The following is a 26115-nucleotide window of genomic DNA, read 5'->3' as shown; positions in this document are numbered from 1 at the left end:
TTTTTTTTAAAGGTAACAGTTGTGCAATCAGATTTCCAGGAGAGAAAAGAAGACATGGGTCAGAAGCTATCTTTGAATAGTTAATGGATGAGGATTTTTTATGATTTATAAAAGACATCAATTCACAGACCGTAATCTCTTGGTCATAACTGCACCCAACAACAAATACATTCTTTATAAGTACATTGGGACACCTAAAGTTTTTTCTTTTTAAAGATTTTATTTATTTATTCATAGACACAGAGAGAGAGGCAGAGACACAGGCAGAGGGAGAAGCAGTCTCCATGGAGGGAGCCTGACGTGGGACTCGATCCGGGGTCTCCAGGATCACACTCACAGGCTGCAGGCAGTGCCAAACCGCTGCGCCACCAGGGCTGCCCCACCTAAAGGTTTTTATTTTCAGCATTTAGTTCACTTATTTTTATCATAGTTACTGATATGTTTGGATTTATTTTTACTAGCTTTTTTTGTGTATCCTTTGTAGTCTTTGTTGCTTTCTTTTTGGTTATTTTTTCTCATGTCATACTAGTGGGAGAGGAGTACAGAACATAAAATATCTTTAAAGTGAGGGTTAAGGGGTGCCTGGGTAGCTCAGTCAGTTAAGCATCTACCTTTGGCTCAGGTCATGATCTCAGGGTCCTGGGATCAAGCCCTGCATTGGGCTCCCTGCTTAGCAGGGAGTCTGCTTCTCCCTCTCCCCCTGGCTCTCCCCACCCCCGCTTATGCTTGTGCTCTTGCTCTCTCAAAATCTTTTTTAAAAGTAAAGGTTAAATACATTTGTCAGATAAACAAAAGTAGTTGGCTAACAACAGGCCGTTACCCTCCTAAACATGTGCTTTAAGCAAAAAGAACATAATCCCAATTTTTTTTGTTGCTTTTTAAGATTTTATTTATTCATTCAAGAAAGACATGGAGCTGGACACAGGGCTCGGTCTCAGCACACTGAGACCATGACCTGAACTGAAATCGAGAGGCAGATGCTTAACAGACTGAGCCACCCAGGTGCCCAAAGCCCAAAATTTAAAGGCTTTCCAAGTCTGCTTCTGCTTGTGTACAGGCGCACTATTTTGTTTCCTTATGTATTTTATAATTTGAATCCTGAGTCGATAGGTTCCTTCGTATGATTTTCATTTGCTTATGCCAGGGGCCTAAAACACCACTGGCCTACAACCACTGTAAGCTAAATTCTTCCTGTGAGTTTTTTAGAATCTTCATTCCTTTGAGTTGTATGAATTTGAGTCACACTGCTAATGTAAGAGAAAATAAATAGTTCTAAGTTTGGCATGAAGACCTAAAGGACAAGAAGGGTTTAGAATAAGCTGCTTATTTCTACAAGGTTACTTCTCACTGGTGACCCAGACTTAGGCAAGGGTAGTTAATTTAGGATGAAATATAAAAAAAATATAAATATGTCTATATACAAATGTGTAAAATATATGTGTATGTAGATAGACATAGTGCATATAAAGCTGGTTGTAAATCATCTCAACTGTTACAGCACTCTGAAGTCATCAGATATTGGCTAATAATTTTATTTCAAAGAAGTATAGTCACTGAAAAGAAAAAGGTTAAACGAGGGTGTCTTAAAAATTACTAATTCTAAGATATTCTTCTTGTTAAGAATTGCTAGTTGAATCTGTGAATGTTGACAACTTTTCTCCACGAAAGAATATTCTTCAGTTAGCATTACATACTTTTATTTTTTATTTTTAATGAATTTTTTAAAATAAAGATTTATTTATTCATGAGACACATAGGCAGAGGGAGAAGCAGGCTCCTCGCAGAGAGCCCAATGCAGGACTCAATCCCAGATCCTCGGATCACGACCTGAGCCAAAGGCAGGCGCCAACTGCTGAGCCACCCAGGCGTCCCAGCATTATATACTTTTAAGCAATTTTACATTTATACCATTCAAATCAGATGTAATAACACAGTATAGGAAAATTTTTAGTAAATTATTTTATTTAGTTATAATACCCATCTCCAACAGCTTGAAATAACAATTTCCATGGTCTTCAATTGAACTCTATGCCATTTTCTTTTAGAATGTCTTGTTTTTCATTAAAATAATTTCTAAACCACTCTATGTGTTCAATCTTCTGTTTAACACTCAGGTATGGGTTTTTGGAAAGGCCACAGGTCACCAGTTCCATGAAGTGGCGAATTGGTCCTTGCTTTGGAAAATCTTTCAGGTGTATATCCAGAAATATATGTTCATGAAATTCCGAACCCTCATCATCAAAACCTAGGAAATGAGATAAAAATCCATTATAATTTTGGTGTATAACCTCTACCATAAAATTAACATTGATGAGTATTGCAGTTAAAGCCATGAACCTTGGAGTTAGACCTAGGTTTGCCCACCAATTTAACAACCGTGTGACTGGGCAAATTAACTTCTCTGAGCAACAGTTTTGGGGAATAAAATGAAGATTAAAAAAGAAACCTTCTTGTGGGGTTTCTGTAAAGATTACATAGACACACAGCTTATACAACTCTTTTATAACTCTTAGCATATTATACATGTTCAAAGTGTAGCAGCAGCTACTGCTAATGAAAACTTAAAATCTAAAGCAACCACTAAGAACACTTTACAAACTATACTAAAAAAATTTACATAAATAAAACAAAATAGAATCCTAAAACATGTTCAAGCAGAGCACATGAGGCCGCCCCAAAAAGGGGAATGAGAAATGGAGAAAATGAACAGAAAACAAGTAATGAAATAGGAGACTTAAGTCCTAACAAATCAATAATTACTTCAAATGTAAATGATCTAAATACATTGATCAGGGCAGCCTGGGTGGCTCAGCGGTTTAGCGCCGCTTTCAGCCCAGGGCCTGATCCTGGAGACCCTGGATCGATTCCCACGTCGGGCTCCCTGCATGGAGCCTGCTTCTCCCTCTGCCTGTGTCTCTGCCTCTCTCTCTCTCAAGAATAAATAAATAAAATCTTTAAAAAAAATAAATACACTGATCAAAAGATACAGATTGCAGAGTAGGTATAAAAAAATGCATCCAACTATATGCTTTCTATAAGATACTCACTTCGAACACAACATACATAGGTAGTTTGAAAAGAAAAAGATGGAGAAAAATGTATCTTAACATTAAATTTTTAAAAAAAGGAAGCATGAGGGCAGACCCAGTGGCGCAGCGGTTTAGCCCGCCTGCAGCCCAGGGCATGATCCTGGAGACCCTGGATAGAGTCCCACATCAGGCTCTCTGTATGATGCCTGCTTCTCCCTCTGCCTGTGTCTCTGCCTCTCTCTCTATGAATAAATAAATAAAATCTTAAAAAAAATAAAAATAAAAAAAGGAAGCATGAGTGGTTATATGATTATCAGACAAAAGAGACTTCAGAGCAAAGAAAATTACTAGGGAGAAAGAAAAACATTACATAACAAAAGGCTCAAGGGTCAATCCACAAAGAGTGAATTACATATGCACTAAACAACAGAGTTTCTAAATACATGAAAGAAAATATGATAGAAATAAAGGAGAAATAGAAAAGCTGACAGTTATAGTGGGGATTTCAACAGTCTACTGTCAGTAACTTTGAGAACTATGAGGTAGAAAATTAGCCAGGATAAAGCAGCTCCGAACAACATCAACAAACATTATCAAACTGATGTCTACAGAACCCTCCACCAAACTATTTCAGAATACGAATTCTTTTCAAGCATTCACGGAACATTCACCTGGCTGGACCACATGCGGGGTTACAAACTACAAGACATTTAAAATAACTGGAGTGATACACAGTACATTCTCAGATCATAATGGAATCCAACTAGAAATCAGTAACAGAAAGACAATAGGAAACAGTTAAAAATTAAATATACTTAAAAATAATTCATAGGTCTAGCTGAAATCTCAAAGATAATTCAGAAAACACTCAGAATTGAATGAAAAATGAAAACAAAACAAATCAAAATCAGTGGGACAAGACTAAAGCAGTGCTAAGAGGTATACATGTAGCACTAAATGAATACTTAAGAGCAAAAATCTCAAATCAATAATCTACGTTCCCACCTCAAGAACCTAGCAAAGGAGCAAAATAATCCTAAAGCAAGAAAAATGAAGGAGGGTGGCTCAACAGTTGAGTGTCTGCCTTCAGCCCAGGGCGTGATCCTGGAGTCCCAGGATCAAGTCCCATATCTTGCTCCCTGCCTGAAGCCTGCTTCTCCCTCTGTCTGTGTCTCTGCCTCTCTCTCTCTCATGAATGAATAAATAAATAAATAAATAAAATCTTAAAAAAAAAAAGAAAGAAAAAGGAAGGAAATAATAAAGAAAACATCCAAAATCAGTAAAATTGAAAACAGAAAAATAGAGACAAAGCAACAAAACCAATACTAGTTCTTCAAAAAAAAAAGAATCAGTAAAATTGATAAATTTCTATTAAGTCTGATAAAGAAAAGAGGAGAGGAGTGACACAAACGAAAAGGAAGTTATTGCTATAAAAACTGAAATCATTAGGGATAAGGGAATACCACAAACAAGTAGCTCAACAACTTAAAAAAATGGACAACTTAAAAAAAATGCACTAAAGGACCAAAATTCAAGCCAAAATAAAATAGATTACTTGAATAGTCTCATAACTATTAAAGAAAAGGAATTTGTAGTTTAAAAGGTCTCAAAAGGGGATCCCTGGGTGGCTCAGTGGTTTAGTGCCTGCCTTTGGCCCAGGGTGTGATCCTGGAGACCCAGGATTGAGTCCCGCATCAGGCTCCCTGCACAGAGCCTGCTTCTCCCTCTGCCTGTGTCTCTGGAGCTTCTCTCTCTCTCTGTCTCTCATGAATAAGTAAATAAAATCTTTAAAAAAATAAAAATAAAGGTCTCAAAAAAGAAATTCCTCAGCCCACATGGCTTCAACTGAGAATTTTATTTAACACTGAAAGAAAAACTAACACCAGCTTTACACAATCTCTTCCAGAAAGTAAATACTCCTAACTCATTTTATAAGGCCAGTATTACCTTGTTATCAAACCAAAGACACAACCACAAAACAAATAAATGAACTGAGAGAGAGTTACAAACCATTATCTCTAATGAACTTGGAGGCAGAAACTTTTAACGAAATTAGCAAACAAACCAACAATTAATAAAGAGATTTATATACCAAGATTAAGTGGGAATTAAAACAGCTATGCAGGGCGGTTTAACATTTGGAAATCAATGTAATCCATCATATCAAAGGGTTAAAGAAGGAATGTCCTATGACACAACACCCCCCCCCTTTTATTTTTTTAAATTTTTATTTATTTATGATAGTCACACAGAGAGAGAGAGAGAGAAGCAGAGACATAGGCAGAGGGAGAAGCAGGCTCCATGCACCGGGAGCCCGATGTGGGATTCGATCCTGGGTCTCCAGGATCGCGCCCTGGGCCAAAGGCAGGCGCTAAATCACTGCGCCACCCAGGGACCCCCCCCCCCTTTTTTTAAAGATTTTATTGATTTATTTGAGAAAGCACAAGGGGGAAGGACAGAGGGAGAAGGAGAAGTAGACTCCCCGCTGAGCAGGAAGCCTGACATGGGGCTCAATTCCAGGACCCTGGGATCATGACCTGAGCCAAAGGCAGATGTTTAACCAACTAAGGCACCCAGGCACCCCACAACACCTATTTTTTTAAAGATGTTATTTCTTTATTCATGAGAGACACACACACAGAGAGAGAGAGAGAGAGAGAGGCAGAGACACAGGAGGCAGAGGGAGAAGCAGGCTCCATGCAGGGAGCCCAACGTGGGACTTGATCCCAGGTCTCTAGGATCATGCCCTGGGCTGAAGGCGGCGCTAAACCCGGGCTGCTCCACAACACCTATTTTTGATAAAAATTCTCACCAAATTAAAAAAAAATAATAAAATAAAAAAAAAAGAAAAACTACTTCAACTTGATAAAGAGCATCTACAAAAAAATCTATATAGCTAATATCATACTTCATGGTGAAAGATTAAAGGCTTTTTCCCTAAGTTCCTAGACAACAAAGTCAGCTCTTTCACTTTTACTCAACACAGTACTAAAAGTTTAGCCACCGCAATAAGGGAGAAAGCAAAGGCATATAGATGGCAAAGAAAGAAATAGAACCATTCCTATTTATATATGACATGTTTGTCTACATAGAAAATCCCCAAGAATCTACTAAAGAACCCCTCCTAGAGCTAGTCAACATCAACACAAAAAAAATCAGTCACATTTCTAATTACATTTAAATTGGAAGACTCAACATATTAAGATATTAATTCTCTCCAAACTGATCTATTATGTTGAATATACTTCCTATCAAAATCTCAGGAAAGTGCCACTGACAAGTTTATTCTAAATTTATATGGAAAGGCACAAGACCTAGAATATTACAACAATCTTGAAAGAGAAGAATAAAATAGGACCAATAATGCTAAGATTGACTGAAATAGCTACAATAATCAAAAGTGTGGTATTAGCAGGAACGCCTGGGTAGCTTAGTCAGTTAAGCATCTGCCTTTGGCTCAGGTCCTGGTTTTGATTTCAGAGTCCCCGGATCAAGCCCTGTGTCAGGCTCCCTCTGCCCCTCCCACCCCAGTTTCTGCACTCTCTCTCTCTCTCTCAAATAAATAAATGAAATCTTAAAAAAATAAAAAAAGCACTTGGTATTAGCAGAGGGACAGACACACAGATTGACAGAACAGAAGAGAGGGCCCAGGAATAGACCCTATTATGGATTGAACTATAACCCCTCAAAATTGATAGGCTGAGGTCCTAATCCCCAATGTGACTATATTTAGAGATAGGACATTTAAGGAGGTAATTAAGGTTAAATGAAGTTGTAACAATTGAGCCCTGATCGAATAGGATAGACTGGTGTCCTTATAAGAAGAGCAAGAAATATGAAGAGTGCCCACAGAGAAAAGATTGCATGAAGAGACAAAGAGAAGACAAACATCTACAAACCAAGAAAAGAGGCCTCAGGAGAAATAAAACCTGCCGGCACCCTGATTTTGGACTTCCAGCCTCCAGAAATATGAGAAAATAAATCTGTTATTTTAAGCCACCCAATCTCCGCTATTTTATTATGGCAGCCCTGGTAGAGTAATATAGACAAATATAGACAAACACAAATGTGCCCAATTTTTAAAAAATAAATTTATTTTTTATTGGTGTTCAATTTGTCAACATACAGAGTAACACCCAGTGCTCATCCCGTCAAGTGCCCACCTCAGTGCCTGCCACCCAGTCACCCCCACCCCCCCGCCCTCCTCCCCTTCCACCACCCCTAGTTCGTTTCCCAGAGTTAGGAGTCTTTGATGTTCTGTCTCCCTTTCTGATATTTCCCACTTATTTTTTCTCCTTTCCCCTTTATTCCCTTTTCACTATTTTTTATATTCCCCAAATGAATGAGACCATATAATGTTTGTCCTTCTCCGATGGACTTATTTCACTCAGAATAATACCCTCCAGTTCCATCCACATCGAAACAAATGGTGGGTATTTGTCGTTTCTAATGTGCCCAATTTTTTTAAACAAAGGTGCAAAGACAATTTAATGATAAAAGGATAGTCTTTTCAACAAATTGTGCTAGAGGAACTGGATATCTACTGACACACACACAAAGAACCTCAACCTAAATGTCATACCTCATACAAATTAACCCCAAATGGATCATAAATTTAAAACTATAAATCTTATAGAAAAAAATATAGGGGGGAGAGGTGCTTGGCTGGCTTAGTCAGTAGAGCGTGTGACTCTTGATCTTGGGGTTATGAGTTTAAACCCCACGTTGGGTACAGAGAATGCTTAAAAACAAAATCTTAAAAATGAAAAAAAGAAAAGAAGAAAAGAAAGAAAGAAAGAAAGAAAGAAAGAAAGAAAGAAAGAAAGAAAGAAAGAAAAGAGAAGAAAAGAGAAGAAAAGAGAGAAAGAAAGAAAGAAAGAAAGAAAGAAAGAAAGAAAGAAAGAAAGAAAGAAAGAAAGAAGATCGATCTAGTTCAAAATCTAGTTCAAGGGCTGGCCAAGAACATGACACCAAAAGCACCATCCATAAAAGGAAAAACTGGACCCCATCAAAATGAGAAACTTTTGCTCTGTGAAAGATTCTGTTAAGAGAATGCAAAGACAAACTACAGACTGCAAACCAAGTCGTCTTCTTTTTTTAAGAGAGAACGAGCCAGGGAGGGGCACAGGGAGAAGGTGAGAGAGAATCTTAAGCAGGCTCCACACCCAGCACAGAGCCTGACTTGGGGCTTGATCTCACAACTCTGACATGACCTGAGCCAAAATCAAGAGTTGGATGCCTAACCAACTGAGCCACTCAGACGCCCCAATGCAAAACAAATATTCAATAAAGGACTAGTGTCTGGAAAATATTAAAAAATCCTCTTGGGGCACTTGGGTGGCTCAGTGGTTGAGCATCTACCTGTGGCTCAGGTTGTGATCCTTGGTCCTGAGATTGAGTCCCACATCAGGCTCCCTGCAGAGAGCCTGCTTCTCCCTCCCCTCGTGTCTCTCTCTCATGAATAAAAAAATAAAATCTTAAAAAACAAGAACAGACTTTTCATTGAAGAAGATATACAGATGACAAACACAAGAAAAACACATTCAACCTCTCTAGCCATTAGGGAAATGCAGATTAAAACCAAAATGAGGGATCCCTGGGTGGCGCAGCGGTTTGGCCCAGGGCGCGATCCTGGAGACCCGGGATCGAATCCCACATCGGGCTCCCGGTGCATGGAGCCTGCTTCTCCCTCTGCCTGTGTCTCTGCCTCTCTCTCTCTGTGACTATCATAAATAAATAAATCTTAAAAAAAAAAAAAAAAAAAAACCAAAATGAGCTATCATTACACATCTATCAGAATGTAAACACATCTAAAAAAAAATAGTGACATTATTAACTGCTGGTGAAAATTAAAAGCTAGTCGTTCACACACTGCTGGTGGGAATATAAAATGGCACAGCCGCTCTAGAAAAAAGTTTGGAAGTTCCTTTAAAAAACTAAACATGCGGGATCCCTGGGTGGCTCAGCGGTTTAGCGCCTGCCTTTGGCCCAGAGTGTGATCCTGGACTCCTGAGATCGGGTCCCACATCGGGCTCCCTACATGGAGCCTGCTTCTCCCTCTGCCTGTGTCTCTGCCTCTCTCTCTCTCTCTCTGTGTGTGTCATTCATGAATAAATAAAATCTTAAAAAAAAAAGAAAGAAAGAAAGAAAAACTAAGCATGCAGTGGACGTGTGTGGGTGGCTCAGTTGGTTAAGTGTCCCTGATTTTGGCTCAGATCATGATCTCAGGGTCCTGACCGAGTACTATGTCAGGTTCCCTGTTCAGTGGGAAGTCTGTTTCTCCCTCTCTCTCTTCCCCTCTACCTGCTTATGCTTGCACTCCCTCTCAAATAAATAAATATAATCTTAGAAAACAAAAACTAAACATGTGGGGTACCTGGCTGGCTGAGTTGGTAGAGTAATGCACCTCTTGACCTTGGGGTTATGAGTTTGAGCCCCATGTTAGGTGTAGAGATTACAAACTGGTTAACAAGCCAGATGTCTTTTTCCAGGTGAATGGCTACACAAACTATATGTCACATTCAAATCATGGACTATTACTCAACTAAAAACAAGCTACAAACATACTGATAGATGCAACAACTTGGATAAATCTCCAGACAATTATTCAGGCTGAGTTAAAAAAAGTTAATTCCCAAAGGTTACACACTGTAAGATCATATTCGTATATATTCCTTGAAGTGACAAATTTATAGAAATGGTGAAAGGATTTAGTGATTGTGAGGGATCCAGGACTAAGAAAGGGAGGCAGTGGAAGGCAAGCAGGTGTGGTCACAAAAGGGCTATACGAGGGCTCTTTGAAGTGATGGAACTGTGTATCTTGACTGCAGTGGTGGTCACGTGAGTCTACATATGTGATAAAATTGTACAGAACTAAATATGTACATGTAAAGGAGTACTTATAAAACTGGTGACAACTGAACATGGTTGAATTGTATCAATGTCAATTGCCTGGCTGTAATACTGTAATATGATTTTGTAGGAAGTAACTGTTGGGTGAAACTGTGTAAAGGCTAACCAGGATACTTACTTCTTCAATGGCATGTGAATATACAATTCTCTCAAAATAAAAGTCTTAAATGCTTTCTACTTACTTGGAGTTAGTTTATATTTACTGAAAGAGATTTTTTTTTAATTTATTTGGACGTTTAAAGATCTATGTGTTATTTTTATTGAAGCTAAAGTAAATACAAACTAAATCAAGGTGGCAGATTGACAAATGGCCACATATCACTTCTATGCCTCTATACATGCCCCTTCACAATGTGACTCTGTCATTCTCCCCATAAATGGAGGCTGTTTCTCAAACACTTGATTCAGCATTGGCCAAGTGACCTGCTTTGGTCAATGCGATATTACTAAACACAGTGCAAACAAAGGCTTGAAAAGTACTTACATGTTAATCCTTGCTCTTCCTTGCCACTAGGAACTCTATTACAGCCATGTAGTAGAGCCCAAGCTACTCTATGAGATGATGAGTGACATATAACCCAGTTACCTCCATCTCCCCTGACAACAGCCAGCACCAACAACCAAACATGTGAAACAAGCCACTCTAGAGGGAACCGCCCTCAACTAAGCTGCCAAAACTAACAAGAAAGCCCATAAATTCATGATCAGTTATAACTTAGTTGTACTAAGTTTCAGGGGTAGCATGTTACATATCAAAAACTGACAACACATTACACTTACACTTTTTTGGTGGCATATATATGGCTAAAGAATATTCAAGAGCAAGACTGTTGACTGGGTAGTAGCAAACATGATTAAATTTAAAGTCAAGGTCAAAGCTAAAATAAAAATGATTTTTTAAATCAATCCAATATATAATAACTACTACAAAACCTAAGTAGGAATAATGCCACCTTACTGCTCCTATAAATCCCTATGCTGACAAAGCAAGACAGAAGGCGTAAACCAGTTCTCAAAAACAAAAAAACCCAAACTGGATAAAAGCTACTTCAAACTGGGAAATAGGGATCCCTGGGTGGCGCAGCGGTTTGGCGCCTGCCTTTGGCCCAGGGCGCGATCCTGGAGACCTGGGATCGAATCCCACATCAGGCTCCCGGTGCATGGAGCCTGCTTCTCCCTCTGCCTGTGTCTCTGCCTCTCTCTCTCTCTCTGTGACTATCATAAATAAAAAAAAAAAAAAAAAAAAAAATTTAGAAAAAAAAACTGGGAAATAATTTATATATTTTATGTGGTAAAACAACAAACTAATTTTTTACATAAATGAAAAACACAGCACTGGGAAGCAAAGCTATAAACACAGGACATGTCATTTTGTCATTTTCAGTATTAGGTTCAGAAACTGGCATGGCATGACTCACCCCTAAAAATAAAACACCTTTCCCCAAAAGCATCAAAGTTAATCTTCTGGAAGCTGTTAGTAGAGAGTACATGACATTTTACTAATCTTAAAATTTAGAAATAAGAAATACAGAAGAATATTATCGAACTCTTGAAGCTCCAAATTCTAATGCCAGTCTCTCAAAGTATTCTGAAGTTCCTAAGTGTATACTGAGGGGAGTGATCAAAGTGAGAGAGTTTCCACAGTTCCTTTCCTGTTTTTCGTTCAGATAACAATTGCCTCAAGGAGCTGGAAATGAGATACCTCCCCTTCCCACCCACCCTAAAGCATCAATAATATGCAGAGTGCATACGGAAACTTGTCACATTTATCTCCCTAACCTGACCAAGAGACATATTTTTTTTTTCCTTTTGTAAAAATTAAACTTTCTCAACAACCAGGTCAAATTTAAGATAAATTCCTTTGGAGTTTGGACAATTAAGATTTTGATGAACTGAAGTGTTTTACTCTTGATGAGAATGTACACTAACTCTTATTTTCCAGTTACCCTATTTGGTGGTTCCTAGAAAATACACATCCTCACTAATAGTTTAAGATTTGAGATCCTGGGCAGCCTGGGTGGCTCAGTGGTTTAGCGCCGCCTTTGACCCAGGGTGTGATCCTGGAGACCCGGGATCAACTCCCACATCGGGCTCTCTGCATGGAGCATGCTTCTCCCTTTGCCTGTGTCTCTCTCTCTCTCTTTCTGTGTGTCTCATGAATAAATAAATAAAATCTTAAAAAAAAAAAAAGATTTGAGATCCTTCTAGTATAGTAAACCCTTTCACAATATTGTTGTAGGAACAGAGATGATGATGGTTGATGATGCTTTACTTGTACAACCTCACTTGTTTCTCAGAAGAATCCTGTAAAATAAATCCTATCATTATTGCCCTTATTTCATAGACATTATTTCATGAGGCTTAGTGAGATTAAGCATACAATTCACTCAAAACTTGAACTCCTAATCACTGTCTCTCCTAAATAAAGTCACAAGTTATCCTACTTCAATATTGGGTCTTAAAACCATGTTTTTAACTATCAGGACTTAGAATATCCAAGTTTCATCAAATAATGAAATCTTCCCTTAATGTATTGTTAACTTTTTTCTCCTTTTAAAAATCTGTGTTCACATCAGGGGGTGAATACCATTTATATGTATTATAAACCAAGAACTGCGCTAAGCAACTCAAATAACTGTCTTACTTCTTACATTCTTTCAATGAGATATCTTTAATTTTACAACCGAGGAGACACATCTAGTATTTTAACCTCTAGAGGTTAAATAGTTTCCTCAAAGGCAAATGGCGAATCACTAAGAGAGTTGGATCTGTACCGTGATTTGCCCAACTAAAAAGTCCTTGGGCTTTTTTCACCTTTCCTTGATTCCCACACCAGAGTATGGAAAGCATAATACTTTGAGAAATACTCATGTTATGTGACAGATGAAACAACATCCTTTATTACTGCATATACCATACAAATACATAATATATTCAGAATTTGTTAAAGGAATTATCATTCTTGAAAAAGTTTTCCTATCAAGTAAAACTTTATGAAGATGCAAGACAATATGTTTCTGATATTTAAGCTTCTATTCTACTTATTAATCCAAACAAATGAGATTTTCAAAAAATAAAATGTTACAGTGACAGCATAATACTACAAAGGTTAAAATATGGACTACATTTTCCTACGACTTAGTGAGGTGTTTACAATTCCTAGCTAACTGTACATGAATCTCTTCTAATTGAAAATATACCTAAACTGTTTAGTTGATGATAACATAAAAAATGGCATAAAATAAATAGCACAGTAATACAATATCCCTTTTGAGTGAGGAAGAGGTAACATCTCCAGAATAATCTTCAGGAAAGTAGATAATAGATCTAGTAATTCAAAGAATGTAGGTATGTATGCAGCCTGAGTTCCAAAAAATTTTGAAGCCTTCTAACATCTTTCCTTTAGGTAGCTTTCAAGCAGGAGAACCTTGCATCTCTTTAATGCAACAGTTTTATGAGTAAAAGATAACTAAGCATAAAACGTTCAGAGTTGTAATGTTCTCCAAAATTGAAATTTGATTTCATACTCAGGATTTAATATAAGAGATTTTCCAGGTAATCTCCTGCTCAGCAATTAGGAAACTGTCATCATTTCCAGTCAATACTTTCATGTCACGTAAAAATTCATGATGCATTTCTGCTGTATAATTTTACTTCCTTTTAAAATTTGTATTATTTTTTTAAGTAGTCTCTATACCAGCAAAGAGCCCAACATGGGGCTTGAGCTCATGACCATGAGGTCAAGACCTGAGCGGAGATCAAGAACTGGATGCTTAGCGGTGCATCGGTGGCTCAGTCAGTTAACCATCTGCCTTTGGCTAAGGTCATGATCTTGGGGTCCTGGGAACAAGCCCCATGGTGGGCTCCCTGCTCAGCGGCTGTTCTCCTTCTCCCTCTCCCTCTGCCCCTCCACACTGCTTGTGCTCACTCTCAAATAAATAAATACAATCTTAAAAAAAAAAAAAAAAAAAAGAGTTGGACTCTTAACGACTGAGCCACCCAGGCCCCCCGAATTTTACTTCTTTCTTTTCCTTATTAAAAACCTAGAATTTGGATCCCTGGGTGGCGCCGCGGTTTAGCGCGCCTGCCTTTGGCCCAGGGCGCGATCCTGGAGACCCGGGATCGAATCTCACGTCGGGCTCCCGGTGCATGGAGCCTGCTTCTCTCTCTGCCTATGTCTCTGCCTCTCTCTCTCTCTGTGTGTGTGACTATCATAAATAAATAAAAATTAAAAAAAAAAAAAAAAAAAAAAAAAACCTAGAATTTCGGATGCCTAGATTGTTCAGCAGTTGAGTGTCTGCCTTCAGCTCAGTCCAGGGATCGAGTCCCATATCAGGCTCCCTGTGAGGAGTCTGCTTCTCCCTCTGCCTGTGTCTCTGCCTTTCTCTGTGTCCCTCATGGATAAATAAAAAAATCTTAAAACAAACAACCCTAGAATTAAGTGAAATTCCAACTTAAAGTTTTTTTCTCTTTTTTTTTTTTTTTAAGATTTTATTTATTTATTTGACAAAGAGAGAGAAAGTGAGCACAAATGGGGAGCTGCAGGCAGAGGGAGAAGAAGCTAAGCAGGGAGCCCAATATGGGGCTCAATCCCAGGACCCTGAGATCATAACCCAAGCTGGAGGCAGATACTTAACTGACTGAGCCACCCATATGCCCCAATACTGTCAAATTTCTTTTCAGACACCACAAGGATGTTTATACAAAGCTCTAAAATTCATGTAAATATCTAGACTCTGAACACCTGCCAGATTTCATCTCCATACTGAATTTTTTTTCCATACTGAATTTTATAAACCTCTGAAATTAAGACCTACCTGCTTCATTGTTAATTGGAAACTCCCACAGCTTCCCATCTTTCGTCCACTGGATCATTTCTGCAAAACCATTCTGAAGCGGCTGTTCATTTACTGCAGCTAACTGCTTAGCAAATTCTATATCCCAGAGTGAAGGTGTAGTCTCTATAATAGAAACATTTCAAATCATCACAAGTCAATGTATATATCTTTATTTTTTTTAATGTAATACAATTAACTCCAAATTGGTAACACACTTCAGGCCCTGCAGCTTAGAAATAAACAGTATATGATGAAAGGTCACTCTTGAGAGCTAAAACTAAACAAAAATGACATAAAAAGCCTACAGTGACAATTACTGCAAGCCTTTTGTTTTACTACACTGCTAGGCAAGCAATCTCTAAAGTCTCACTGCCCCCTCTACTGGAAAGGAATAAAAAGGCATATTTTGTTTAAGAATGTTTTCATGAATGCGAATATTTTTTAAAAAGGTTTATTTATTTTAGAGAGAGAAAGCACATGAGTGAAGGGGGGGTAATAGAGAATCTCAAGCAGACTCCCCGCTGAGCGTAGATCTCACAACCCTGAGAACAGATCTGAGCCAAAATCAAGAGTTGGTTGCTTTATCGACTGAACCACACAGGGGCCCCACAAATGTGAATATTTTTTATATAACATGTGACTTTGATATTTAAACTTCAGCCTATTTATTTTTAGTCTGTCAAGATAAATCACAACGTTCTACCATTAAAGACCAAATATATTAAATTAACATAAAAATAATGGCACTACTACTAATGAATATGGAGCACTTACTCTGTGTTAATGCTTTTTATTTTTTTTAGGATTTTTTTCCATTTATTCATGAGAGACACAGAAGGAGGCAAAGACACAGGCAGAGGGAGAAGCAGGTTCCCTGTGGGGAGACTCAATCCCTTGACCCCGGGATCATGCCCTGAGCCAAAGGCAGACACTCAACCACTGAGCCACCCAGACGTCCCTGTGTTAATGCGTTTTATGCATTAGTTCATTTGATCCTCACTACCAACTCTGTAAGTTCATATAATGTTAGCTGTTATAACCACCATCATATTGCATTTCAATCATTTATTTGCTTTGGAAATTGAAGACATCTTGCAAGAATGAATCCTATTTCCACCAGGCACTGCTAGTAGGAATGTAAAACAGAACAACCTCTTTGAAAAATAGTTTGGCAGTTTCTTAAAAAAGTTATGAATATATTTAGTGTACAACTATCTGACTCCTAGATATTTCCCCCAAAGAAAATATATGTGTCCACACAGACTTTATGTGAAGGTTCATGTGTGACTAGGCCTGACCATGTACTGACTGCTGTAAATTAAGCATGTGGGCCCTAGGAATCTGAGGGAGAGAAAAGATCACATCAGTTAACTTAATTAGCCACATCTACAAGAGTAATCACAGCAGCAAAATAATTGAGTGATTATAGTCACAGTTTATAGATTTGTTCAGTGGACACTGACCAACTCATGTCTTTTCTGTGACCATGATCATCACCACCATCATCATTACTGCTCATAGCTACAACGCGGTACTGAATGTACCCTGTGTTCCTGGCATTGTGCCTGACACTTTAATTATATTACCTCATTTAATCCTTCAGAAGTATGTATTAGCTCCATTTTCTAGATGGAGAAAGGGAACTCAGAGAAGTTAGTCTGGCAGAAACTGAATTTGAATAATCCACATCTATCAGACTCCTTCCACTAAAGCTATATTGTCTCTCAGCTCTAGATTACTCCAGGATGAGTGGTAGGAACCTGGAGGGGAGCAAAATGTGGGAACCGTGGGAGAGAAGAACTCATTCATTCCATCATTACGACGGATGTTCAACCGCTGAGCCACCCAGGCGTCCCTCATCTTCAGTTTATTTTTATTTTTTTATTTTTTAAAAAATTTTTATTTATTTATGATAGTCACACACAGAGAGAGAGAGAGAGAGGCAGAGACATAGGCAGGGGGAGAAGCAGGCTCCATGCACCGGGAGCCTGACGTGGGACTCGATCCCGGGTCTCCAGGATCGCGCCCTGGGCCAAAGGCAGGCGCCAAACCGCTCCGCCACCCAGGGATCCCCATCTTCAGTTTAAATGAACACTGATTGAATTAACTCCTTTCCTCTATGGCTAGATATTTTATAGCTCAATTTATTTAAAAAAGGCATTTATGATTTAAGATAATTGCTATGATCTGTCAGCCATTTGGCTAGGTGCTTCTAGGTATACATAAATCAGTGAAATCCAGCCCCTAATATTTAGGAGTTTGCTGAATAGTGGGAAAAATCAGATGTTTATATAAGTAACTGATGGATTATATGAGCCATTAGAGGCTAGCCTCAGAACTTAAATATTAATTATAAAATTATTTTTATCAAGTCCAAAAAGGTAACTTCTAATCTTTGGAAATGAAAGTCACTTGTAAACTGAAGACCATTTGTATCGAGTTTCCTCATTTATTTTACATTATCAGTAAATTGGGATGCCTGGGTGGCTCAGTGGTTGAGTGTCTACCTTTGGCTCAGGGTATGATCCCCGGTCTGGGGATCGAGTCCTGCATCGGGTCCCCAGCATGGACCCTGCTTCTCCCTCTGCCTCTCTCTGTGTCTCTCATGAATAAATAAATAAAATCTTAAAATAAATAATCAGTAAATCATATTTAATGTCAAGGAAGAAGATACTTTCATATCTCTTTTTAATTAATTAAAATGGGAAATATGAAGGATCTGACTTCTTATCCAAAGAAAAAAGGGGTAAGAACAGAGAACATGGTTCTTTGTGAAAACATACACACACAGGTCGCTAAATATATTTCTTGAAGGCTCTTCTTCCCGGCTCTTACACAATCACTAAATCACTTCATTAAGTTACTTCTACAAATGCTATTTTCTCTTCTAGATAGCAAGCGGCCTTAGGGCAGAAACCCCAGTTTATCTTTTGTAATAGTACAGTTTCAAACTGGGGTGATCATTAATATTCTAACCCACATCAATAGCCAACTGATAGCTCTGGATTTATGAAGTTGGCAGTAGCTATCTCCTATTGTCCCACAGAATGCAACATTTCAAGGGAGGAATCTGACCAAGACTAGCAATGTCAACAACTACATTCATAACCAGGATCCAGGCCAATGACAGGATGGATTATTAAAATACCTGACATTGTGCAATCAAAACATTAAGGATTTTTGAAAGATGGGATGTTTCTACACCTGAGAAATAATGTTTGTTTGTTTGTTTAAAGATTTATTTATGTATTCATGAGAGACAGAGAGAGAATGGCAGAGTCACAGGCAGAGGGAAGAAGCAGACTTCCTGCAGGGAACCCGATGTGGGTCTCAATCCCTGGACCCCGGGATCACACCCTGAGCAAAAGGCAGATGCTCAACTGCTGAGCCTCCCAGGCATCCCTGAGAAATAGTGTTCTTAACAAACCTGTTTCAGATGTCTCTTCAGTAACTGCCTTAAGGTCAAAAATATTAAGTCTCTTCCCTTTGAGCATATTTTTCCTAAGACTGAAAAAGAAAAAATAATTTAATATTTTTATACATTGCCAAGAAAAAATTATTTAAGAAAAAAAATTATTTTTAAAAGATTGTATGTATGTATGTATTTATTTATTTATTTATGAAAGACACACAGAGAGAGAGAGAGGCAGACACACAGGCAGAAGGAGAGGCAGGCTTCATGCAGGGAGTCTGATGGGGCATTCGATTCCAGGACTTCAGGATCGTGCCCTGGGCCAAAGGTAGGCACTAAACCACTGAGCCATCCAAGGATCCCCAAGAAAAAAATTTTATATGAAAGACTAGGATAGAACTTTTTAAAAATTCCACTGACCCACACCAGACATTTTATTTTTATTTTTTTCACACCAGACATTTTAACTAAATTGTCAGATCTTTAGAACTGATAACTAAAAACTGGAACAAATGCACTTGAAATTTTGCATCATGATACAATAAAGCAGTTTAAGTAGCTTAATTTCCAAAATATCTAACTGAAAAGATTAGCTTAATGTGCTATAATTTTTATGTGATCCATTTCATATTGAAGTTTTAGAAAACTCAACATTAGAAAGCTATTAGAATATGCTAAATTATAAACTGTTAAAGCCAACATTTGTCTTAGTTTAAGGGTAGAAAACACTGCCTGTTTAATTACAAACTATAATTATAAAAGATGGAATAGATAAATCAAAACATTCCCACTTATAAGGCACTCATTCTGCAATTTTAACATAATGATTAACTTTTTTTTACATAACATTTATAATTAACTATTGAAATTAATGTCAGGGAGTTAATAGGTAACTTTTCCCTGTGTATTTTAATCAACTGCTTTATGCATCAATTCACATTCATACTTGAATAAATTTACTGGTAGATTAAAAACTAATGCAAAACTGGAGAGTTCACTTTAAAATAATTTTGAATTCTCTTCTGAATCAAGTTACTTTCTTCTATGAAATTATATTAACTGAAAAAATTTAAATACCATATTGAAATTAGATAAAGTGATCTTAAATCACTTAAGTTTTCCTCTAGCTGGCTCCCAAGTATTTTTTTCTTTTATTTATGATTTTATTTATTTATTCATGAGCCTGATGTGTGACTCAATCCCAGGGCCCCAGTGTCATGCCCTGAGCCAAAGCCTCAATGGCTGAGCCACCCAGGTGTCTGGGTCCTCAAGTATTCTTAAAGGTATTTATGCTCCCCAACTCTTCTCAGTGCTTTGTATCCTTCTCCCCACCTGCACTCCCTCACTTTGCATCAGGTAAACAGGATGATGCATTAAGGTAACTCACAGTAAAGAGGGAATGATTTGGTCAAGTATGGAATTTTAGAATGTACTAAAGAGGAAGCGAAGGGAACAGTCATTTGCTATGCATCTACTATATATAGTTGGCACATTCCTTTCCTATTTATCAAGAAAGCCATTTAAGTTAGGCTTCAATTTTAGCATTTTATAGATAAGGAAACAGACCAACAAGGCTATAGAAGTTGCCCCAGTCCCAGAATTAGTCAGTGGCACAGTGCCAAGATTCTGAGGCAGGCCAGAATGACTCCAGTGCCCTGTGCCTCACCCCTCTCTGTCTCTTGCTGAAAGAATAAGCCCAGAGTACATTTGTGGTGATCAGTTCAGGCCAAGACTGTCTCAGGCTGTCCCACAACAAAGCACAGTGAATACGCTGGTATCTGACCACGGCTTCCCCTTACTCTAGAGTCCTTCAGCCAGCTTTTTAACACAGTCATTATATGTACATAAACACCTGTCCTAATTTTTTAGCTTCTCCCTTGCCACCTTCTAATTTTTAAAACTTTTTTTTTTTTTTTTTTTTGATATGTGCATTGGGGGTGGGGTGGGGGCAGAGGGAGAGACAGAATCTTAAGGAGGCTCCATGCCCAACACAGAGCCCATGCGGGACTCAATTTCACAACCCTGAGATCATGACCTGAGCTGAAATTAAGAGATGGACACTTAAACAACTGAGCCACCCAGGCGCCCCATCACCTTCTAATTGTTAATGACAACTAATATCATTAAGAATTAAATTATGATATACCATTCTGATGTAGCTACATGGGATCATTTCAAAGAAGACTAATTCAAACAAGACAAATCAAAAACAATTTTTTTTAAGTAAGCTCTACGGCCAACACAGGGCTTGAACTCACAACTTCCTGAGTCCCACCTCTACTGACTGAGTCAGCCAGGGACCCCTGAAATTAAATATTCTTGAGGAATCTTAGTAAAACACTAAGTACACATTCTACTTTATTCAATAATATGTCATAGGTATAAAATCACTTTAAACTAGTAATTCAAATAATCTCCCTAAGTCAACTATAAATAACTTCTTGAACTTCATTTTTAACTGTTGAGTATCTTTTACAATTGTCCTGTACAAATTAGTACTTGAACTTCTGAATGGAGCTAACTCAAGTTGCTGGGATTATACTTAAAATCTACAGAACACATAACACACTAAAAATACTCCCAACTGTAAGCATCATCTTCTACAAAGATCAATTAGTTTTTATTAGAGCATTAGAGCATACTAATATCTGGTTCCCCCTTCTCAACTACCATTTCATGGCCTCGAAGGAGAGAAAACAAACTTTCTATAAATACAGACAGCTTTCTATCATAGAATAATTACATAAGGCATGGCTTAACATCTTTAAGTCTGCAAATTACCAAATTCAAATTGCTACAAATAATTTACCACGTTAAGGTATTATAATGGGTCTTCCTTTCTTTTTTTTTGATGGTGGGGATTATTTCTCCAAGGTATGAATAATGATAATTATACAGAGAGATATAAAGATTATATAAATATACATTGTTATATACATATCAGAATGAAAAATGATGCTTCTTACAAAATGTTCATTTGTTCAGAATTCAATCAGCTCCACTTATCCTAAATCAGGAGACTTCTATTCATCATGGATAAATGGAAGGCAGGGCCTAATTTGATTAATGGTATAGAAAAGCATAAGACTGCTAAACCCAGAACATCTTTTCCTTTACAGGAAATGGTACATGCAGAGCGTGAAGACAGATAAAAATGCATCCATAATGCTCAAATATCTATCAGCAATAACACGCACAGAATAAAGTACATATACAGAGAATTAAACAAAACCAAACAGACTGCAAAGCCTGCATACCTTTTTTTAACATCACTGGTCTTTTGGCTCATGTAGTCATCAGATCCTTCATCAAACTGAATTTGATGCACTGGTCTTGTACTAACTCTAATTGTGGCAGATTTGGCAACTTTCATGTCTGATATTATGTTACTGACACTGAAATAAGAAAAAGGTCAAGTATATTAGAAATTGTAGCTACAGGATAGTAATAAACTTTCTTGCACACGGGATTCATATCACTTAATTCATTTTTTTTCACTTCCATGCACTAATACATTATAAAATGTTATGTTTAAATGAAAGATTGTATGTCACACATTAACATTTACATTCCATAGACCACTAAGATTTGTTTCCTTTTGAAACATAACTTTTGAAGGTGTTCTTTAGAAATGTTCATTTAAAATATCAGTGTCACTTATGAAAAAGTATCAAACATTTGAAGTTGTGTATCAATTTCAAACCTGGCATGAAGTAATGAGATCAGAGGCTACCTGAGAAGGTGCCAGCTAAAAGGATAAGAGAAACAAGTGAAAGAAACAGGACTGAAGATGATCATGATACTGTGTATAAGATCAGATTAGTTAATAGGAAAAAGTTAATTTTCTCAGTAAACTGTCTTGTTCTGTTATTTGTTTTTAATAACATTACTGAATTTACTGTCTTTTTCAGGGACATGAAATTGTGTAACTTTGTGGGAAAAATTTAAACCATTCCACTGATCTTTTATTTTTTTTAAAAAAGATTTCATTTATCCATTTGACAGAGGGAGACTGAGCACAAGCAGGAAGAGCTGCAGAAGGAAAGGGGAAAACAGGCTCACCACTGAGCAGAGAGCCAGATGCGAGGCTCAGTCCCAGGACTTCAGGATCATGACATGAGCGGAAGGAGACACTCAACTTACTGAGCCATCCAGGCACCCCTGTTCAAACTCCATTGATCTTTTAAAAACTGCAATCTTTCTTAAAATGTGAGTTTTCTTTTTCTTTTTTTTTTAAAGATTCATTATTTATTTTAGAGAAACACAAGCAGACTCATTGCTGAGTGCAAAGTCTGACATAGGGCTTGATCTCACAACCCTAAGATCAGACTTGAGCCAAAAACCACAACTTGGACCAACAAACTGCACCACCCAGACACCTCAAGATGTGAATTTTCTTAAAAAAGCAAATTACTAATATTCCACTTAGGAGAAATATATATAAATGAATATATTGTGTACATTACTCACCAGTCATATGAAAAGAGCCTCTTTTGAAAAACTAGCATTACAGACAGAACTATTTGATTCACTAACCTAATTTTTGCTCTTCCTCCATTTTTCTGTGCCTTTGAGACTTCTTCATGCTGCTGGAGCTGCCTGAGCAGCTCTGACTTGGTTGTCTGCTTATCAAAAGGGAGAAAATCTGCAATAGCAGATGCAGCAGCTACCAACTCAGGACTCAAGGACTTGGTTCTAACAAAGAAAATGAAAACCAAATTAAAAAAAAAAAGGCATTACTTATTATGCCATTAGTTTAGTGTAAAGTAAAATGATTTTTTCAGAGAAAACTTTTTTGCCATTCAAAAAATACCATTTCTGACAAAATCAAAAATTTTAAAATATTAGGTTTTTTTTTTTTTTTTTTTTAAGTAGGTACCACACACAAGGTGGAGCCTAAAGTAGGGCTCAAACTCAGGACCCTGAGGCCTGAGCCAAGATCAAGAGCCACACATTCAATTCACTGAGCCACCCAGGGGCTCTACATATTGGTTTTATATAAATTTTAAAAGACTCATTTATTTGAAAAAGAGATTGAGAGCGTGTGCTTGCATGAGATAGGGGAGGGTCAGAGGGGAAAAGCAGACTTCCTGCTTAGCAGGAAGCCCAATAGGGCTGGAGTGGGGGGGCTGGATCCTGGGGCTCCAGGATCATGACCTGAGCAGAAGGCAGATGCTTAACTGAGTCACCAAGGCGCCCCTTATATAAACTTTAAAATGTTAAAAGCTGAAGTTAATGGATACTTGTTGAAGCATAATACTAACTCAGAACAATATATTAAAGTAGAGGGGTGAGGAAAAGAAAAAAATGGCTATTATAATTTACTGGATTTTTAAATTAGATGCCAATTTATTTCAGAAACTATATATACTGCAAGCAAATATTAAAGTAGCTAAATCTATTCACCTATCATGATAAATCCATATAACAGTACTCAGCTCACACCAAAAACATGAATGAAACAATGAAAAGTTGGATTAAAAAAAAAGTATGCACTGTATGATTCCATTTATATCAACTTCTAGAACAGGCAAAGTTAATGTAAGGTGAAAAAAAAATCAGAATAGTTGTGAGGCAGAAGGCTACTGACAGGAAGACAGAAATGAGAAATGCTCTGTGTCTTGATAAGCATGAGGCTACATGGACATATCATATCCATTTGACAAAATCCTATAGCTAAGATGTGCATGCTTCAAAGTATACAAATTTTACCTGAAAAAAAAAAAAAAAGAACCATAAATCATCATCATGATCTAGCATGAGATAGAAAGTAGGTAAAGATATAAATGACACAAGAAAGGCAAAATGTTGGTTACTGAAACTCTGTAGGTCCAAAGGGGTTCATTAACATGATATTGTTTTAAATTTTCCATAAGAAAAAGCTGTAAAAAAAAAAGCTCCTTCACAGTAATCAGGGTAAATTAATGCAAAAATGTGCCAGATGTAAAAAGAAATTATCTAGCTTATTTACATATTCTCACAAAGAACTGCTACCTCAGTGAGTGGAATCCAAGTTAATGTTTTACTATATTTGACTTTCTACTTAATGATCGGTTGTCTAATATGCAAATCAAAGTTCCCAAATCCTTGAAGTTGTTGGATAAAGATTTAAGGACTTTACCTAAGATACGAGAGTTCTAAAATATGATTGCTAAAGAAGAAAAACGGGAGAATAAAAGAGGGCATATTACAATTAGTTTAAAAAAAAAAAAGAGCTACTTTCAAAACTATTATCTATGAATAAGGTCTGAACTTTATCTCAAATTACTTACAGAAACTACTTGAGAGGTCTGTTTTCAAATTTTAATATACATATTTGATCAGAATATACAAAGAAGAAAAAGAAAGAAAAAGAATATACAAAGAATATAGATGAGTGTTCATTTTCTAGAGACATGCATTTTATCACGATGATGTTCTTTGTAATCATAGCTTCTGGCTTTATAACTTGAAATGTTCTAATTAGTAAAAATTTTCAGGGAGCCTCCATCATTGAAATAAGACAATCTTTACACACTGAGATCTTTCTACATAGATTTTTAAAAGGTGATGAGAACTTTAAAGTAACCTTTAACAATCTATTCTTTCCTATAATTCAGACTATTTCATGAAAACATATTTTATACCCTTCTGTACTTCCTAAATTTGTTTAAAATGAACTATATGGCATACACAAGTTTGGAAAAAAAAATTTTTTTTTTAAAGATTTTATTTATTCATGAGAGACACAGAGAGAATGGCAGAGACACAGACAGAGGGAGAAGCAGTCTCCATGCAGGGAGCCTGATATGGGACTCGATCCTGGGACTCCAGGATAGCGCCCTGGGCCGAAGGCAGGCCCTAAACCACTGAGCCACCCTGGGATTCCCTGGAAAAAAAATTCTAATTAGGGGAAGGATACTATTAAGGGGACACAGAAATTACCATAATTTTTGGCAACTTGATCACATATATCTAAAGACTAAGGGATGCTGCTGGCTGGCTCAGTTGGTTGAGCACCTGACTTAATTTTGGCTCAGGTTATGATCTCAGGGTTAGGAGGAGGAGCCCCAAGGTGCACTCATTCTCCCTCTGCTTCTCCCTTACTTACGCTTGTGCTCCTTCCCTCTTCAATAAAAAAGAAGAAGAAGAAGAAGAAGAAGAAGAAGAAGAAGAAGGAGAAGGAGAAGGAGAAGGAGAAGGAAGAAGAAGGAAGAAGGAAGAAGAAAGAAGAAAGAAGAAAGAAGAAAGAAGAAAGAAAGCTCAAAATATAATGCAAATCCTTTTACCTAGCAATTCTACTTCCAGGACTATTTGTCTAAAGAAAATAAGCAGATACATACATGGAATTTGAGAAATACTACACACTCCAAATTTAAGGCCTAAGTAGTTTCATCCTTGTGTCTGAAAGGCAAGTCACCTCTCAGATATCTGCATAGCTTTATCCATAACTTTATTTCAGGTCTTTTTTTTTTTTTTTTTTTTTTTAGAGAGAATGCTTGGTGAGGGGAGGGGCAGAAGAAGCAGCTGAGAGAGAATCTCAAGCAGACTCCACGCTTAGTACCAAGCCTGATGCAGGGCTTGAACTCACAACCCCAAGATCACGACCTGAGCTGAAATCAAAAGCCGGACACCCAACCGAGCAACCTAAGTGCTCCTTTATTTCAGGTCTTTGCTCAATCACTATTCTTCCAGGATCCCTTTGTGTCTGTGTGGTATGAGTATATATACTCTCTCCCACCCTGTGATTCCCCTGCCATTATGTAAGGAGTAGAGACTTTTTTTTTTACTTTTTTTGAGACTGTTTTGTTCACTGTTCTACCTCCATCTCCTTGGACAATGCCTGAGATATAACAACAATCTAAAGTTGCTGAATGAAAGACGTTAATCATAGCATTATTTTATACTAATGAAAAGCTAGAAATAATCTAAATTTCAACTCATG

General features: G+C 37.4%; 1 protein-coding gene across 3 annotated transcripts in view; it reads right to left on the bottom strand.

Moving 5' to 3' along the window:
- Positions 1–1940: 1940 nt before the first annotated feature.
- MRPS31 (mitochondrial ribosomal protein S31) overlaps positions 1941–26115 on the bottom strand; it is a 34155-nt gene continuing 9980 nt past the window's right edge. For 2 of the 3 annotated variants that reach the window (XM_038573149.1, XM_038573151.1), the window contains exons 3-7: positions 22728–22886; positions 21449–21586; positions 18207–18286; positions 14759–14902; positions 1941–2245 (exon numbers count right to left, since the gene is read on the bottom strand). In XM_038573149.1, coding sequence (XP_038429077.1) covers positions 2016–2245; positions 14759–14902; positions 18207–18286; positions 21449–21586; positions 22728–22886 — 751 coding nt within the window. In that variant the 3' untranslated portion in view covers positions 1941–2015. The remainder of the gene's footprint in view (positions 2246–14758; positions 14903–18206; positions 18287–21448; positions 21587–22727; positions 22887–26115) is intronic. The other variant, XM_038573150.1, reaches the window with a different exon arrangement.

The sequence above is a fragment of the Canis lupus genome, chromosome 25 (assembly GCF_011100685.1).
Source record: "Canis lupus familiaris isolate Mischka breed German Shepherd chromosome 25, alternate assembly UU_Cfam_GSD_1.0, whole genome shotgun sequence".
Taxonomy (NCBI): domain Eukaryota; kingdom Metazoa; phylum Chordata; class Mammalia; order Carnivora; family Canidae; genus Canis; species Canis lupus.
Note: the sequence above shows the minus strand (reverse complement) of the source record. Positions and strands in the feature narration are given on the sequence as shown.